We start from the raw sequence: 18338 nt of genomic DNA on the forward strand, positions 1-18338 counted from the left end.
ATTGCCCAAAAGATATAGATATCAGGATCGGATGATTGACTCCATTTTTTGGCCCATACGAGACCCAAAGCAAGATACATTACGATCAGGTTACTCGAGCATTCCTCTAAACATTAAAAACAATTTTGAGATAGGTGAAGTCACATCAAAATAGACACAGCTGAGGAGTGGACATGAAAATCATTAAACATTATGCCATATCCGGAAGCGTGAAGAACGAGTCGAGGTTGGCAATGTCAATACCGAATGGAATAAACTTTCGAACCCACGAAGGGCGCTCGTCGAATCTGTCGAATCCACAGAGAGCTATTATTCGAATCTACGGAGAACGAGATAAACAACTTTCTTTATCAAGAAAGAAGAAAAAAATTTTCTTCTTTCTTTATCAATAGTAGGGCTGTCCAGGGAAGATGAGGGGTGTGAACATAATATAACCCGAGCTTGGTAAGGCTCGCGAGCCTGACCGAGCCGAGCCCGAGCCTTAGCTGAGCCTCACTTGTGAGCTTAACGAGCCGAGCCGAGCCTGGCCAAGCTCAGCTCGGCTCGGCTCGTTTACACCCCTACTTAGATGGAATGAGAGAAAAACTAAAATAAGAACTTCAATTCAAAAAATTCTAATAAAAATTCCATTCCAACCAGAGCGGGATTAGAATACTAGTTCTTGGAGAGGGAAACAGATACCGACATTTTCTCCCCCCATCTAATTCCGCCCTGGTGTTAATTCTCCCCCTCTGATCAAGATTAATCAAATGTGGGACCCATATTCTGTACGGGACCCATCGCATTAAAAGTAGGTCCCACAAGAAACGAATCATATTGCGTCTTAATGCGTCTCTTGAAACTACCGTCTCAGATTATATAGCACTTTAATAAGAGAAGCAAGAACAGTCAAAAGTCACTCAAACAAAGGGAAGGAACCTTCCATCCTCCACCCATTTTTTTTCTCCATTCTTTGCCTCTTCATTTTTTAATACGTTCTCCAATAAAACCAGAAGAAACAATACTCGTTTTTGACATTCTCCAATCATAAGACTTCTTCTTCCCACCATTTTCACCATCATCTCCATCGAACGAGAGACAGAGAGAAATGGATGGGATTGTGGAGAAGGCTCTGAGCTGTTTGGGAAGAGGATTCGATATCACTAGTGATTTCAGAGTGAAATTCTGCAAGGGAAACTCAAGGTTGATTTTGCTCAACGAAACTGAAAAGAGAGATCTCACTGTCCCTGGATTCGGAGTCTTTGAATCCGTCTCCGTGGACATAAAATGCGATAAAGGAGAACGAATCCGACACCAGTCCGATGTTCTTGAGTTTAATCAGGTACTTCTTCTTCTTCTAATTAAATTTGTCTTTAATTTGTATTTGTCGGGGTTCCACGCAAAACCAATTATCTCACTTCCTAAATATAAAAGGGATGTAGGTGGGTTATAAGGGAATGGACACCCTCCCTCTCGGTTAATGAGTTGCACTTTTTTCTTTTCTTATGAAGGCTTGATTTCCATTTCCACCCCCTGTTTTGGGTACCTTTATTTATTTGGATTTCTTTTGCTAGCCTCTCTTCTTTTATCCCTTTTTGGGTGATCTTAAACCAGCTAAAATACACCTTTTCTTCAGAAATTACTAAGAAATATATCAATTTAAAAATCTTAAATGGGTGGAAAGGCCCAAAGGCGGCAAAAAGTGGCCATAGCAGGGCCTAGACGGCCTGCTGGAAAGAAAAACCTCTCTACAAAATTTGGGTTTCTACCGAACTTCATACATCATAAAAATATTATCAACTGTTTGGATAAGGTTACCAGAGCGGGAATCGAAAGCGGGAATCAAAATGAGAATCGAAAGCGGGAATTGAAGGCTCCCAGGAAAAAATCTTACTCAAAGTTGCCAGAGCAGGAATCGAAAGCGGGAATTAAAACGGAAATCGAAGCGGGAATCGAAAACTCCCAGAGAAGAATCCTGCTTCCATGGTTTGGATACATGTATTTTATAATCTAGAATTGTAAAGTACTGGATTTTACAAGCTAAAACTTAGCCTATAAAATCCAGTCATGATTGTAAAATCCATGTCCAAAAACGCTACAAGTGTTTTTTCCTTACAGGTAAGAGGGCTTGAACCCACAATCTCGTGGTTGCAACTCTAAGAACCTTCCAGGCAATAACAAATTGCCGCCCACCACTTGGCCAGTGCATGGCCACGTCTTGGCAGGTCTCACACTGTCTGATCACCATTAAAATGTAAAGGAAATATTGACCCACTTTTCTTCCCCCGGCCACTCTCTCGTAGTGCAAAAATTGTCATAAATAATACACTCGAGCGTGTCTGGCATACAGAAGAGAAGGGGCCGAATTAATATATCACTCCCTATACCCTGGCAATCTATTGAATACGACTACACATAAACAGCAATGTTGGATTTCTTGGTGTATACGACTGTAGAGTTTTTATATGGTGCCCGACCGTCAAGTACCTTGTTAGCGGTACCACCCTTGATATTTGATCCAACAGCAGCAGACCACGTTTCAGAGTCTGCTTTTGGATCGAATATCAAGGGCAGTACTTTTGAAGTACTATCCACAAGGGACTACACGGTCGGGCACCATATAATTTCTCTACGACTATATATAAATACGAATATTGAATTGATAAAAAAAAAAAAGAATATTGAATTGATCAACTGGCATTCGGTATCGGAAATATATCGGCCGGCATATTTGAATCGGGTAATAAAAGTGGACGGGTTGGGTATTGCAGATGTCGACGTTATTCAACGAGAAGAGCGCGGTGGCGGGGAAAATCCCAAATGGGCTTTTTAACTCCATGTTCTCTTTCAACAGCGGGACATGGGCGAAAGACGCGTCCGAGACGAAATGCTTGGCCCTCGACGGCTATTTTATCACTCTCTTCAACCTTCTTATCGACCGTTATCCGCTCCACCTCTCAGACCACGTCACAAACTCGGTTCCATCTTCATGGCAACCCCAAGCTCTCGCAAGGTACCTCCAATATACACTATATTTATTGCCTTGGGAAATAATATTTTCACTCTTTCTTTTGTTTGTGCACATTGGGTCCCTTCCATTATGTGTAGTTTCAGGAGATTTTGTATGTTGTGTGGGCCTAAAGTTCAGTATTTTTACAGAGTACAGTGGAGCCCACTTCATATGATGATCCAGACCGTTCATTTGTTGGGCCACAACGTTAAATAGGCTGTACCCGTGGATCGTCTATATAGGATGATCCTAACTACTGATCTATAGAGGGTTTTCATAATGCACAGCCCCATTACAGAGATGATTCATGGGGTACAGCCTATTTAGCATTGTGGCCAAACAAGTGAACGGTTTGGATCATGGTATGAAGTGGGCTCCAATGTATTTTTTGAACATTGCTGGGCTTTAGACCATCTTGTGAAATGGGCTCCAGTGTATTTTTTGAAAAAACTGGACTTTAGATCATCTTGTGAAGTGGGCCCACTGTACTTTTTGAAAAATACTGTACTTTACACCCACACACCATACAAAATCTCATTGTTTTAGTTATTGAGGGTGTGTTCAGCAACTATTATTTTACGGGATTTCCCCCTTTTTAGGGGTTGGAGAATGACGAAAGCCAAAAAAAATCTCAAAAATCTTGTTCCACTGCATGACCTGATTAAAATCAAGTATATTTTCAAAATTTCCGTTTCTAAAGTTTCTCATCACTCAGTTCCATTCAATTCTTTAGGCTAGAACGAGAAGTGTTGCCGAATGTGAATGGTCGGCTGTATATAAAATTTTTTCAACAACCTCCCATTGACATTATTTGATGTTGACGTTACAATTGAAAGATTGACTTGATTTTTAGACCCAAACCAAGGACTTTATGATGGACGATTCAGACCAGTAAAAAAGGTGGAACATACTGTGCATTACTGCCATAGAACATAGTCGCGCGCCTCATTATATTAAAATGAGGTCACGCCGTACAAACTCAAACAAGTAGGGTAGAAAAGCACTCATTTTAGGAAAAGACAAAAAAAATATAATAAATGGATAATTGGGTATGTTTAAAATGACCAGTTTGCCATTCTAATTTTAAGAAAGGACGTTGACATCTTCGAACCCACATGTACATGTATAAAATGACAAGGTTCCTATAAACTATACACGGAAGCTTGATGTATCAGCCACCAGTCCCTTCGATTGGTGACTTTTTCACCTAGATCAATATTCTATACGATCCAAAGAATTGGCTAGATCTAGGTTCCTCACCCATCTAGTTTTCATGGACCAAGTTAGCAGCTACTATTACTATATTATTAAATTAGTGCATATATCTAAGTTCATCTTTTTTCTAGGGTGATGATATTTTCACCCCCCCTCCCGTACTTTCACACCCTCTTATAACATGATTTGATATAAAGTTGCCTACTTTTCACGTCAAATCAGGTTATAAGGGGGGGGGGGGGCGAGCACGTAATGCGGGATGAAAATATCATCACCTTTTTTCTATTATTCCCGATTTGGTAGGTTAGTTAGGATGGATTCACGAAAATAACATGTAGGATTCCTTCTTGTGCAAATGTGACATATCTGTTTCGTATACTTCTTCATTTCCACCATTTAAATAGGAAAAGAAATTCACAGAAGATTCTGTTCTTTCTTGGGAAAAAAAAAACAGGAATTATTTACTAGTTTTTGGTGTAGGTTAAATCGATGCACCCACAAAACATAACCCTTCTTATGAACATATTTCGTCATGATTTATCCTCATTTTTTAAGGGGGTGACATAAAAATCTCTCTTCATATTCAAAATAAGCAACATATTGAGTAAATTCCACCCATTTTGCAGGAAAATAGCCATTAAAGGATGGCTTAAAATCTTCCATTGAATGATAGAGAAAACCATGGAAACTTCAATTCAGAAACAAACTCTGACTTGTTCTTTTTCTTTTATTTATATTCTTCTCTCATTTCCAAATTTTCCATGCATTGACCAAGAATTAGGAACAAATGATACATGGAAAATGGAAGGAAAGAATATCTCCGAAGTACTAAACCCAATTGGTTTTTGCTTACAGGTTCATTGAAAATTATGGGACCCACATAATAGTGGGTGTGAATGTTGGAGGGCAGGATGTGGTGTTTGTGAGACAAAATCAATCTTCCAAGTTGCACCCATCTCAGCTCAAGAAGCACTTAGAAAAGCTTGGCGATCAGATTTTTACTGGGACGTGCACCCTCCCTCCTTTTCACTTGAAAAACAAGGAAAACAAAAACAAGGTCATGGAAAACCCATTACTAGGATTTTCTTCTTGCTTTGTCTGTTTTGTTCAGCCTAATTTTAATTTTAGGCTTTATATTGTACTGATAAATTATTTTGAATTCATTTTCAGATTCCACAGGCTTTCAATGTCTTCAATCCACAACCCGTCCTTCTCAATAGCTTCTCGTCGGTGACGACCAAAGACGTAAGTCTTGACTCTTATGCGGGCAATCACTGATCTAAGATCGACAATCTAGATTGAAGAATGGATTAAGAGTGAAATTACTGGAGTTAACCATTGACTAGTAAAGGGTATAAGGGTAATCAGTGCACTGTCTCTTAGATCTAAGGTTTTAACAAAATCATCCCAAATTAGTGATTACAGATTAGTCATTGACTTTTACATAGAAAAACACTATTAATAATTTTCTATAGACTATTGATGATTTTTTTCTTTTTAATTATTTTTCTCATTGTACCTGTGAAACGACCAGTTACTCCAAAAACTTAAGCTGTTGGAGATGGTATTATTAAATCTTTTATACTTTAACAGTACCCATTCAATTCATTTTGAAAAAAAATAGTAAAAAGTGAGGAATGTGAATTTTCAGGGCATTACGGTCATTTGTTCGAAAAGGGGAGGGGACGCATCAGTGGACAGCCACTGTGAGTGGCTTCTCACCGTCCCTTCGGCGCCCGATGCAATCAACTTCAGTTTCATACCCATTACCTCTCTCATGAAAGATGTTCCCGGCAAAGGTTACTTATCACATGCCATCAATCTCTACCTCCGTTGTAAGTCATCTCTCTCTCCCCCCATTGAAACTTCTTTTTTGACAAAGATAACAAAAAAATTATTAAGAAATAAAAGAAAAATTACAAGGGAAAATTAACATTTTTAGAAAAATTAAGACTCCCATGAAAACTAAAATATTACTAAATGAAGAAGATGATAGACCTCCTAGAACATTAGGGAATTTTCTTTTCTCTTACTTGTTTGAGTTTGTCTTAAGGGTATCATGACCTTGGTTGGTCTGCCCTCTTCCTTAGCCGTTGTTCTAAGGATTGAGATGTAGTGTTGCTCTTGCTATTGTATCATCATTTTTTATTTAATATATGAGCAGGGGTCCGCCTAACCCCAGCTTACCCATCAAAAAGAAGAAGAAGAAGAAGAAGTTGTTCAAGAAGAAGAATAATATTTTGGACTCAAAATTGGAGGAATGCTTCACTAGGTTGCACCTAGTCACAGTAGGGCAAGCCCACTATTACATAGTGAGCTCTACCTTTAGTTGATCTAGATCGTCCAACTAATACGCTCTAAATTAGATATCCAATGACTAGAAAATTATGTAAATCAGGCCAAAATGCATTCAATTGGATGTTAGGATTGTCTAATTGACTTGATTTTTTGCTATCAGAGATCCAAGACAGGGCTTATCAGATGAACATTACAGATCCAATAAAGATGTGGCTCATTATATAATAGTAGGCATGCCTTGCGGTATTAGCTAAGGGGCGCACTATACTAAACATTCCTCGGCAAGATCGTATAAAGAATTAAACTGATTTTTTGATTTTTTAAGTTTGAAAATATTGCTTTTGATTCATTGTAAAAATAATTCAATATTCTCCTTCAAAATTCAATGCTTAAAAGTCGACCAAATAATTTTCTACACAATGCCCACCAAAGTCAATGTAATCTTTAATAAGAATTAGGAGGATTGATCCTCCTATAAACTAATAACCAACACCATCTTTACGGCATATATAGTTTCTTGTTGACCATGAATTGAACCTATAGAGGTACTTGAGCTGGTTGTACAACAAAAGTGTCCGCCTCACTTTTTGGTCGAGATTTTACATTTGCATGATTGAGGCATGCAAACATTAAGGGAAATGATATTCCCACGACACTAGGACACTTTTAAGTTAGTTGTTGAAAGTATTTTGGGAATTATAATATTAACCCTTAAATGCTAATTTAAAATTTGCAAAATAAAGGGTGTAGTGCCATTGTTGAGTCAAGGGTGTGGGAATATAATTTCCCAATGACAATTGTAAAGATGTATTATAGGGCATCTTTTGGGAAGTGATATATTCACCCTTTTACATTATCCTTGATTAAGCATTTGGAATGTCCTTTATATCTAAAATTTACCAGGAATTTGTTTGTTCGCGATCTCATCTATACCTTTGATCGTGAGCCTATTGTCTTTCTCTTCTCTGATCATATCTTCATTCCTTCTATTAATTGGCAAGAAGTGTGTCTCGATCCTATGATTATTTAATCCCAACCCTCCTTTTGAAATTATCTAATCATACTTGTATCCTTAGTCGCTTCTTACTTTAGGGGCAACCTCTTTACAAGGGAGTATAGATATCAATACACCTTTGAATCTCTAAAGTTATGGCCGCATCAAGCTTAGTACTCGATCAAGTCGCACCGAGTCGATTAGGATTTTCTTTGGCCACCATTTGCATTCTGAAACATTGATTTAAATTATCAATTTATTCATGATATCTTTGTAGGCATACGCAAAATCAGTCTTCATATTCACATACATACGACATGATTATTATTATTATTTTTATAATGGTAGCCATACATACATGAATACATAAATAAACAAATAAATAATTAACATGTGACCCACAAATAAATAATCAATATATGAGGGGTGCAAATATGGCATGTTTCAGCTTGTTCTTTGAACTTAGAGATGCCCCTCACTTTTGTTTTCAAAATTATTTTATTTCTTAGTTTCTAATGTTTTTTCTCCTCCTATATGAGACATGTGTATTTTTTTACAATTTCTTAACATTAGGCTTAGAATTTTATCCTAACAAAACCAAAAGCGTTTTAGTATCCTAATAATCCTAATCATGAAAATAAATATAAGTAATCTGTTTTTTATGTTGGTGATTTCATTTCTTTTTTCACAGATAAGCCTCCTATAGCTGATTTACCATACTTCCTTGACTTCCAATCTCACAAGATATGGGCTCCTATTCATAGCGACCTCCCTTTGGGCCAACTTAGAAAAGACAAGGCTATCCAAACTCCAGTTCTTCATCTCAACTTGATGGGCCCAAAGCTATATGTCAACACTGCTCAGGTAAACACCTCTCAGTACTAATAAACTACTCGGATTAACACATTTCAGCCTATTTGCCTGTTTGAAATTTCAATTTTCCTCATTTCTTATGGTGGAAATTTAAATTATTCCAATTTTCAGGTTACGGTCGGAAGGAGACCGGTTACGGGAATGAGATTGTACTTGGAAGGCATGAAATGCAACCGGTCAGTAGCAATGATAGCTAATTATTCTATAAAATTACAATTTCCTAAGCTAAATTTTTACTAATTTTAGTTGATACTACCCATAAGGTTAATTGTAATCTTATGTGAAAAGATCAAACTGCCCCTCCATGAACTGATGCTTGTAGGATCACAGAGTAGTCGTGCATGGTAATTGAAGGGCAATTTGGTCCTTTTAACATAAGGTTAATGAACATAACCTTAAATTTTCCCTCCACGAGAAATGTTTTTCCTGCTATCCAAATAAGGGCCCAAGTGATCAACATTGGCTGCATGTGGCATTTAATGAGTACCACCAAAAATTGATCTGGTGGGCCCCAGGAGCGGAGTGTTTGTGAACTACTGAGTGGTCCTTTCCATCGATCTTCTAGCTTGTATCTTCTGATTTGGGTCACCTACACCTACAGGACATGCGGTTATAATCTGGACCGTTGATTTTTGTAAACCATCTTTGGATGACCAACATCGTCTAGTTCCATACAGAATAGACATGACATCTTTTAAGATCAAGGCCTACAAAAATTCAATTCTCTAACTTCTCTTGGGAGAACCCCTAAAGAAGCTTTTATACATCAACTGGCTAGGATCATCCGACCAAGGTGGGGCACAAAGTAATGGGCTAGACTTATGTTTATTGGTCGTCCATGCGGAACAAATGGGGCCCAAGGAAAAATCCTTACAATTTAGTCTTACTGTTACAAGAATTTTCTTGTTGTGAATGTGTCAACAAGAACATTAAAAAGGGTTTAGTCAGACAGTTTTATGGGATGTTTGGCAAACATGAAAAATATTCCATGGAAAATTTATGGGATCAGTTTTGATAGATGTGAGGGAGAGAGTCGATAGGGTGCGTATGAGGGGAGCAAGAAAAACCATTAAAAACATGAAAAAAAAATACACAAATTTAAGTACTGTAAATTTTTTCACCATTTTTGGGGATTGCCCATGCTCTCTCCACTCCCATCCCATGCACCCTCTCTCAAGTCTCTCCCTCTCCCACCTTCTCCACCCATCTATCACAACTGGCCCCACAAATATTACATGAAATATTTTTCATGGTTGCCAAATATGCCCTTAAATTACACAACCAATTACAACTGTCTCATCCACCCAATTCCCATATCAAAATCTCCCGTTGATCCACATTTCCACCCATAAATTTAGTCACTTCCACCCATATCATGTATGCGTGGGTTGAAAGTTGGGTGGCAATTCCGAGTTCCTACCCCTCTGTTGAAGTACGTATAACTTCAGTCACTCTAACCACTTAAGCTTTTGGAGTAATTGGCTATTCCTCCACATGATATCAGAGCTTTTTTTGGCGTAAGGTTCTAAAAAAGGGCCACATGTGCGGCCAACCTAAGAAAGAGGGGGCCACACTTGAGGGGGAGTGTTAAGTATAAATGATTAAAGAACACTAGGCCCTGTTTGTTTTAGGTTATGAACACAATCGCTTGTCATAGTCTAACTGCTTAAGCTTCTGGAGTAATTGCTTGTTTCACACCCTCTAACAAAACAAATCTATGGAGATTATAATTAATGTGACTCACTCCTCCCACCCATGCACAGGTTAGCAGTACACCTACAACATCAATCAAACACCCCAACAATGCTTGGAAACCATTTACATGATGCATCAACATGGCGAGGTTCCGACGAGGTTGCCGACGGCCGATACTTCGAACCCGTGGATTGCATGAAATTCTCCCACGTGTGCACTGCTTCGGTAAAATACGATCCCGAGTGGGCCCACGCCAATGGCCAAGAAACCGCATTTATAGTCACCGGAGCTCAGCTTCACGTAAAGAAGCACGAATCCAAGAACGTTCTCCATCTCAGGCTCCTCTTCTCCAAGGTATCGGATTCGACAATCGCACGGTCAATATGGGATCAAGGTTCTTCGGGTTTCTCTCAGAAATCGGGTTTTTTCTCTGCGATTAGCACGACATTCACCGGAAATGGCGAGAAAGAGAAACAAATGCCATTTGTCATCATAGATTCCAGCGTGTTTCCGACGGGCCCACCAGTACCTGTCCAGGTTCAGAAGCTTTTGAAGTTTGTTGATACATCTCATGTTTGTAAGGGCCCACAGGATAGCCCTGGTTATTGGCTAGTGACTGGAGCTAAACTAAACTTGGAGAAAGGGAAGATAGGCCTCCTTGTCAAGTTCTCTCTCCTCAATTTTTCTTCTTGACATCCTTTGCAAAATGTATGTATAGCTGAAAAATCAATTCATCCCTAACTATGTCAAATGATCGATATATGTGATCTTTAAGGTTAGTGTAAGTTTGTGCAAGGTTCCAATGGGCTGGGTGCTGCTTTAGCTTTTGTTGGACCCTGGTTTAGTTCTTGTAAAGTATGAAAAGGTCCCAAATGAAAGATGGATTTACGACTGAAAATCAGGTACAAGCAAGTCTGGAATTTTTTTAATGAAACCTTAATGATAATATTAAAATTAAAAAAAGTCATATATTAACCTACAGTTCACTCTCTTTTATGATAACTAAGCCCATAAAATGGGCTATTCTTTTCAGCATTTCCACCCCCTTTTTGCATGTTTTTTCCCTAAAAATGACTATCTTCACCCCCATTTTCTTGCCTCTTCTTGAAAGAGTGCTGCTATGGAGACCAAGAGTGGAACTGACAGTGTAACCTAACAAATCCTCACATGCCACATGGCATGGGAGGGGTAGTTTTGCCATTTTAATGGAGAGAAAAACCAAAAATCAAGGGAAAGATTGATTTTGTGTTAAAGAGGCTATATTGTTCAGTTCCACTGTCGGTCCCCAAATTGGTTACCATATCATTATTCTTCTTGAAAATAAGGCAATTTGCTCTGTTTCTTTCGAGAGTTAAATGAGTGTAACACAATTTTTAACACCCATTTTTAGCTAGGATTGAACCTCCCACCTCCTCTAGGTTGAAGAACAAAGCCTTGACAATTAAGCTAGAGGCTCAATCCTTTAACACCCATTTTTTTGACTAAAAAATATACGTGAAATCTGTTGTATGCCCTGCTCCGTTTGGTTCCCGGAATTTTTTTGGTTCTTAGGACTTTTGTGGAATTTCCGCAGGAAACCCACGTTTGGCTGCTAGGCCCAAAATAATCTCAGGAACCAAAAATAAGCTTGTAGAAGAATTTTTTTCTTCCCAATAGGTCAAGCAACCAAACAAAGCATTTTTGTTCCACCATAGTCTGGTCAACCAAACATGGGATTTTTATTTTACTGGGATACTTCCAGGGAGTTTTTTTTCCCACCAATCTCCCATAAAGTTTTATGTTCCACAAAAATCCCAAGAACCAAAAAATTCCGGCAACCAAACGGATGTGTTGATTAACAGTCTATAATGAATCCGTCCTGACTCTTTCTATTCGTACCCTCCTATTGGTTGTTACGATTCCCAACAAGCCAGCCCGTATTTATGAATTATGAGTTTATTCGCCCCTTTTTCATGGGCCAACCCGTATTTATGAATTATGAGTTTATGACTACGCTTTTACAAAAAATAGGATGGCCCTATCATTTCCCAAGAACGGCTATAAAAAACCATGGGCCCAGGCCATAAAAAGCCATTCCAGCCCTTCTCTAGAGATCTCACGGCCATCGCTCCTGTTCCCTCTCAGGTATGCTGTCTCTCTCTCTCTCTCTCTCTCACAGCTATTCTTCTTCTATCATCTGATTATTTTTTCTGAAAATGGGTTTCTGAAAATGAAAGGGTTCCTGAAATAGGGTTAAGCCTAACTATTGAAACCCTCTTTGTTTTCAGCTACTTTCTGCAGTTTTCTGGCCCTCTTTGGATTCCTATTTCATAGTTGTTTTCTGCTATGAATTACCCAAATGAACATTTGATTTAGACATGTCTGTTCTAGCATATTTGTTCTAGACATTTCTGTTCTATCATTCTATTATGCCATCTCTGTTCTAGAATTTAGGGTTTTGAAACATCCCAAATACTAGACATTTCTGTTTTATCATTTCTTGCTTTTTTTTCTTCTCTCTGTTCTTGCATTTCTGGTATGTTAATATATAGAGTTTCACTGCTTTTTTTCTATTCCAAACATCACATTTTAACATACAATGATATGTTAAAATTTCCAATTAGTTTTGCTTCTTTTACTATTCATGTCATCCTTCCTTGTCAATTGCTTATTTGTAAATTTGACCATCCTCATGAACCTAATTGACCTGATTATGCTAAATTGTATTGACAACTTTTTTGTACACATTCTTAAACCCAATGGAACCCTTTTGTCTTGAATCATTTAGATGAAGGCTTGTTTAAACACAATCTAAGATGGATGACCGTAATGAGGGCATGATTGATGCTAATGAGGACTTGAGGACTATGATTATGAATGCATCAACAGTAGTTGCATCAGCAGTGGCTTTACTAATGATGGCAGCCACACAACAGCATGAACTGTACTTAAAAAGGAGTCCTTGTGAGAATGTTAGATGTTCCTTTGATTGGGGTGAGGCTACTAAGGTTGAGAGTTCAATGCGCCGAAGGAAACGATCTAACAGTGAACTCATGGAAACCATGAAAAAAGTTGCCACCAAGATTGCTAAGATGGCATCTGCCATTGAACGTGCTAGTGATTGTGGTTTTGCCCTATGTGATGAGATCATGGCAGCTCTAAATGAGATTGATGGTCTTGAAAATAGTGACCTCTCTGATGTGTACGAGCACCTAAGCACTCACCCCGTGGAGGGACGATCATTCTTGTCCCGTAGCAAGGACCTTAGATTGTTGTACGTCACCCGCTTCGTTGAGCGACGAAGCTAGTACCGATTGAACTTAGAAGTGTTGGTTGTTTTTTTTTCCCTTTGAAAGAAGTAGAATTTGGAATGATTTTATGAGAAAATGATTTTGGAATGTATGGTTGTCGATGTTTTACAATTACTATGTTACATGAGAAAATGATTTTGTAAAATTAGTTTACTCAATAAATTGATGTGTGTTATGGACGGGATGTGTAGAGGTTTGAGCATTATTGGTCATGTAATATCAAAGTTCACTTACTCTGTTGTGGATTAACTATTATGTTTATGGGAATTGATATCCACACTCCCCTGTTTTCATGTTGGAACAACTGTCTTATTGGTGCCTAAAAACGCTTGAGTGTGGATATAAACTCCCCTAATTCAATTGCTGCAATATTTCTAGGCACCAATAAGACAGCACATAGATTTTTCGCAATTATCCTAAAACATTTCGAGTTAAAATGCCAATGAAATGCTGAACCTCAACTTACATCTACTTGTGTAAGATCCAAATGAATATTCTTTAATCTATCATGACTTGCCATTCTGAAGAGGGGAGTAAAGATAAACACACAAGATTTTATTTCTCATAAACTTTCAAACAGTGGATCAGTTACATTGCTACCCAACATCAACATCTTGAAACAAAACAGCTACTGAAATAAATACATAAGTTCAGCTTATCTAATGAAGTAAACCTATTGAGCATAGACTTACATAGCCGATATACTTGTCTATGTCATACATATGCAGATATACTACCATCTATATCCAGGGACTGAGAACAAAAAGGGTTCTCTACTCAACCTCAGACTCTAACTTAAGCTGCCTTTCTCAGGGTGCCCTTCTTCTGCTTGATGTGAATCAGCATTTCATAGATGCACCACGGAAAGCTTATCAAATGATCCCTATCTATACCCTCATTGTAGCGTCCCCAATAGTCGGGATGATAAGTTACATGATACCATGCCGACGCCTTTGCACAGACATCATCATCTGCATCCGGCTCAGACTCCCTACACTTCTCATTGAACCATGTCCTTACTTCCTTCTTTAAAGATCTCACTGCTGATCCAATCACCTCATTATTATCTTTACGTTTCGAATATAATTTTGACACGTTCATTATACTTCCACCGAGGACCTCTGCTTCGGTTTCTATCCCGTAATGTTTCATCAGGGTACCCAACTTAAAATCATACTGGTATTTGTAATTATAAGCATCACCAAGGTATTTCTTAAAACCATCGACTTCCATGTCGGTGTCATATGATTCCATTGCAACCTCCCGAGTGAATGATTTTATATGGCTGGTATGTGGTGCAATATCTTTGACCGCCCTGAAGAGTTTTCCAAGCACTCGTTTAGATTTGTAGGTGGGTTTGTTCAACTTCTCCATGAAGTCTGGATATTTCTTCACATGCAGATGAGGGGGGATTTCAGCATAAACGCCCGTTTTGGGTGAGTCAACAGCAATAGAGGATAACTTTGCAAGCTCAAGACAGGCATGACTCTCAGCCTTGCGTTGCAAGTCATCAGCAAAGACAGTGTGGGTATCTGAAATGATTCCTAAGTTGTCGTGTACCATAAAATTTGCGAAGTGCTCCTCCACTTCCTGCACCATGAGGACAAATGTGATGTCTATGGAAACCACTTACAAAGAAAATTCGGGGTACTCATTTCTATCTGTAAAAATATATAAATAAATAAATAAATAAAGATGAACCAATTGTTGGTTTTTAATAATGGATAGGAAACAGTTCATGTGTAGGTGCAAAGTCATGGAAAGACCTCAAGCCTTACAGAACATTTTCATGGGAGAGAAGATGTAATCTAAGTGCATTATATGTGATGTTCTACAAGTGTTTATATCTTATGAGTCTGACATATTGATATTGAAATCCTAGGCATTTGTTAGTGCGTTTATTATGGCTGTGCATGTGAAATGGCATGGGATTGCATCATGTAACACATGCTGACATATTTTATGTGCAGTCAGGTTCTCTTTTATCATGTAACCCAATATCTCGAAGAGATTAAAGAAAACAAAAAATGAATAAGAGAAAATGCCTTAAACTAGTTGAAATAAGTCTCCAAACTAATGAACCTGCAATAGAATAAGAGAAAAAACATGCAATAATCTCTCGTATTTTATGTTATCTGTTGCACTGATTGGATGTGAAGTGTACAGAAGTGAACTGAACTTTATTTCATGGCTTTTTTTGGAAACCCATGACAATCATTGTATAAGATTCTAAAACATCAACAAATAATATAGATTTTTGACAAATAATATTAGTATCTGATTTATGGTTTATCCATTATTATACATCAGCGTTACAAGAAAAGCATCAGGTGAACATGGTAAAAAACGCTTGATCTGAAACTAAGAAGTATATGAAAAAAATGAGAAGAACAAGAATCAAACAAAAACAAATGAATTTCATTTTTTTTCCAGGAATGGTCGATATGGATAAGACCCATACCTCGATTGAAACATCGTGATCTAATAGCTCAGTTGGTGTGGCAGCATATTCCATAGCTGGGATTTGTCGGTGTGGAATAAGTTCAGGGTCCCAGCTCACAAAGTATGTATCTCCATCCAAGTCGCTTCCCGAGCACTCATTTGGATGGGGTCTGGAAACACAATTAAGTAAACACTTAAAAAGCATTTTAGATGAAGAAAAAGTAGTAAAGAATGTGTTTGTGTGTGGCCATGCCGAAAGGAAAACCAAACAACATAAAGTTAAAAGCAATAGATGTTGAATAGAACCACCTAAAACTTTAATTATGAAGCTGCATAGCATTGAAACATCTTGAAGAAATCAATTAAAAGCACCCCAAACTCTACATTCTATGTAATCAAGTCTATCATACTAAAAACCTATTTCTTTAGTTCAGTTGTGCCAATAAAAAGAAGTTCATGGGTATGCCTCGTCAGTTTACCAGAGATAGCGGGTAAGTGTGTGTGTTAATTTTGTACTACTAAATACCACTGAATGGAGCATGCAGAATCAGGAGAATGAGAAAAAAAACTCTTTACTAGTGTGCTAATCACAAGCTTAAAAATTAAAAGGAGAACAAATATTGTCACGGCTAGATATTAAGAGTTATAATCTCCCAAAAATTATCGCTGCTTTGGCATCATTATAGAAAGTGCAAAATGTCTAAATACACATGAAATGTGTCTCTTTTGTTCAAGATGCTGAATGCATATCTTTCTCATGATGGTGTTTGATTCCGTGGCTTCCAATCCATGTAAAGTGGTTATTGTTTTTCAGATGCCTAGTTATCGTAGCTTGTGGGCTTACCTAACCAAAACCAAAAGTAGTGAGTGTTCATTTAATTACACTTATGGTAGAATAGGCCCTTAAGCTTCCTTTTATTTTTCCCTTAACAAGTAGTCTAGTAAGGCAACTAATCATCTATTCACATTAAAAACAGAATCCTACTCATTGAGACATGGTTTCTCTCCCAAAACACTTTTGAAATTTACATGATGTGCAGTACATTACTTTAGTGCAGATCACATACAATCCAGCATAAACATATGATATACACAGGCATATTGTTCAACCAGAGCATGATAATAGAATGAATGATGTAGAGATGAGAAATGTTAACTTGAAATTCACAGTAAACCAGAGCATGATAGTATACTGAATGATGTACTGATGAGAAATGTCACGGCCTTATTTCAAGTTCCAAACATTAAGGCCCTGTTCGTTTGAGATTATGCCAACATATTGTGAGTCCAAAACCAATTATTAGACTCAAAATTAAATATAAATTTGAGTCCAATAATTAGTTTTGGGCTCACAATCGGTTGGCATAATCTTGAATAAACAGGGCATAAACGATGGATACAAGTGATGAAGATGTCTGACTTTTTTCCTTGCTGTGGAAATACGACGCAGTCAACCATATGGTGCAAAGCAGGGACGTTGACAGCCATCAGGACCCGGACGTCACCAGGGTGGAGACACGGATTTTTAGCAACAACAACTTTCCCCTCCACCACAAAAGGACCCTTATCTGATTCATTTCCACCAACACACGAAACTTTCACAAATACCTGCCCATATTCCAGAGTTATAATTTCATCTAGGCATCCCATCAATACTCTCCCATCTGGAACAAATATCCTTGCTTTATTCCTCAGATCTAAAAGCTTTGATGCCCGAAATGTTTGAAGCATCATTGAAAGGAATGGTTCAGAATCTGGCTTATAGCCACATCTTAGCATCTCTTGCAGAATCCTAGTGTTTTCTGGAGACATGATCTCAAGCACCTCCCACGCCTTTACTTTATCTGTTAAAATCATGTCCATTTGCTCTACAACTTCTTTTTGCTTCCTCTCAAAAATATGATCGTTGATTCCAAGCGTAGACAGAAGAGTAATAATCAACTGACGGTTAAGGAAACAGGGCTGATATTTGCTCCATGCCAAAACATCCAGTTTTGTGTTCTCTGATTTATACTTACACATACTTTTTCTTAAGGATAACTTAAATGTAGACTGTGGATCCACCGCCACGACACCTTTGTAGCCACCATACCTAATTTGGAAAGCTGATGGTGTCGAATTTTTTAAGCCACACTCTATTGCTATTTTTTGTGCAAATTCAGCAGAAATTTTTCCAATTCCGTCTGAGAAAACATAGTTAATCCCATTCACATTAATCTCTACATCAGGAATAGTTTCAGTGTCATTCCTATGAACATTCAAAGTTTCTTTGGATGAGCCAAATGATTGACCCAGCCTGGCTGCATATTTCGCAACTTTTCTTATCTCGCTAAAATCACCCATCCACTTTCTAATATCAGCGGCAGTGATTCCATCCCTTGGAGCAAACATCCATGCAGAATTTTCCCGTAATTGACTTGAAGAAAAGGCAAGAAAATCAAACTTCCTGTCACCAATAACTATGCCATTTCTCAAAGTAGAAATTACCCTCTTGTAAATATCTGTATACTCTTCACCATCTTTTTTTTGAAGAAGGCAACAG

At 38.0% G+C, this 18338-nt stretch overlaps 2 protein-coding genes, 1 long non-coding RNA gene and 1 pseudogene across 3 annotated transcripts; 2 read left to right on the forward strand and 2 right to left on the reverse strand.

Annotated features, from left to right (window-relative positions):
- Positions 1–904: 904 nt before the first annotated feature.
- On the forward strand, positions 905–10968 carry LOC143876709 (MAC/Perforin domain-containing protein). Its single transcript, XM_077378400.1, has 8 exons — positions 905–1321; positions 2751–2992; positions 5060–5261; positions 5375–5449; positions 5856–6039; positions 8188–8360; positions 8481–8545; positions 10133–10968. Exons 1-8 carry the CDS (start codon positions 1088–1090, stop codon positions 10755–10757), a joined length of 1800 nt encoding a protein of 599 aa, XP_077234515.1. The 5' UTR covers positions 905–1087; the 3' UTR covers positions 10758–10968.
- Positions 10969–12026: 1058 nt separating this feature from the next.
- On the forward strand, positions 12027–13533 carry LOC143877704 (uncharacterized). Its single transcript, XR_013250724.1, has 2 exons — positions 12027–12188; positions 12832–13533. It is a non-coding gene; the product is annotated as an uncharacterized LOC143877704 (long non-coding RNA).
- Positions 13534–13888: 355 nt separating this feature from the next.
- Positions 13889–15228, reverse strand: LOC143877703 (putative RNA-dependent RNA polymerase 1 pseudogene; annotated as a pseudogene).
- A 199-nt stretch (positions 15229–15427) lies between these two features.
- LOC143876388 (RNA-dependent RNA polymerase 1-like) lies at positions 15428–18312 on the reverse strand. Its single transcript, XM_077378094.1, has 3 exons — positions 17217–18312; positions 15816–15966; positions 15428–15436 (listed from the first exon to the last, which is right to left on the reverse strand). The coding sequence occupies exons 1-3, from the start codon at positions 18185–18187 to the stop codon at positions 15428–15430; spliced, it is 1131 nt and encodes a 376-aa protein (XP_077234209.1). The 5' UTR covers positions 18188–18312.
- Positions 18313–18338: the final 26 nt, after the last annotated feature.

Source organism: Tasmannia lanceolata, unplaced genomic scaffold (assembly GCF_043159265.1).
Source record: "Tasmannia lanceolata isolate RefF3 unplaced genomic scaffold, GAP_Taslan_0.1 ptg000005l, whole genome shotgun sequence".
NCBI classification, from domain to species: domain Eukaryota; kingdom Viridiplantae; phylum Streptophyta; class Magnoliopsida; order Canellales; family Winteraceae; genus Tasmannia; species Tasmannia lanceolata.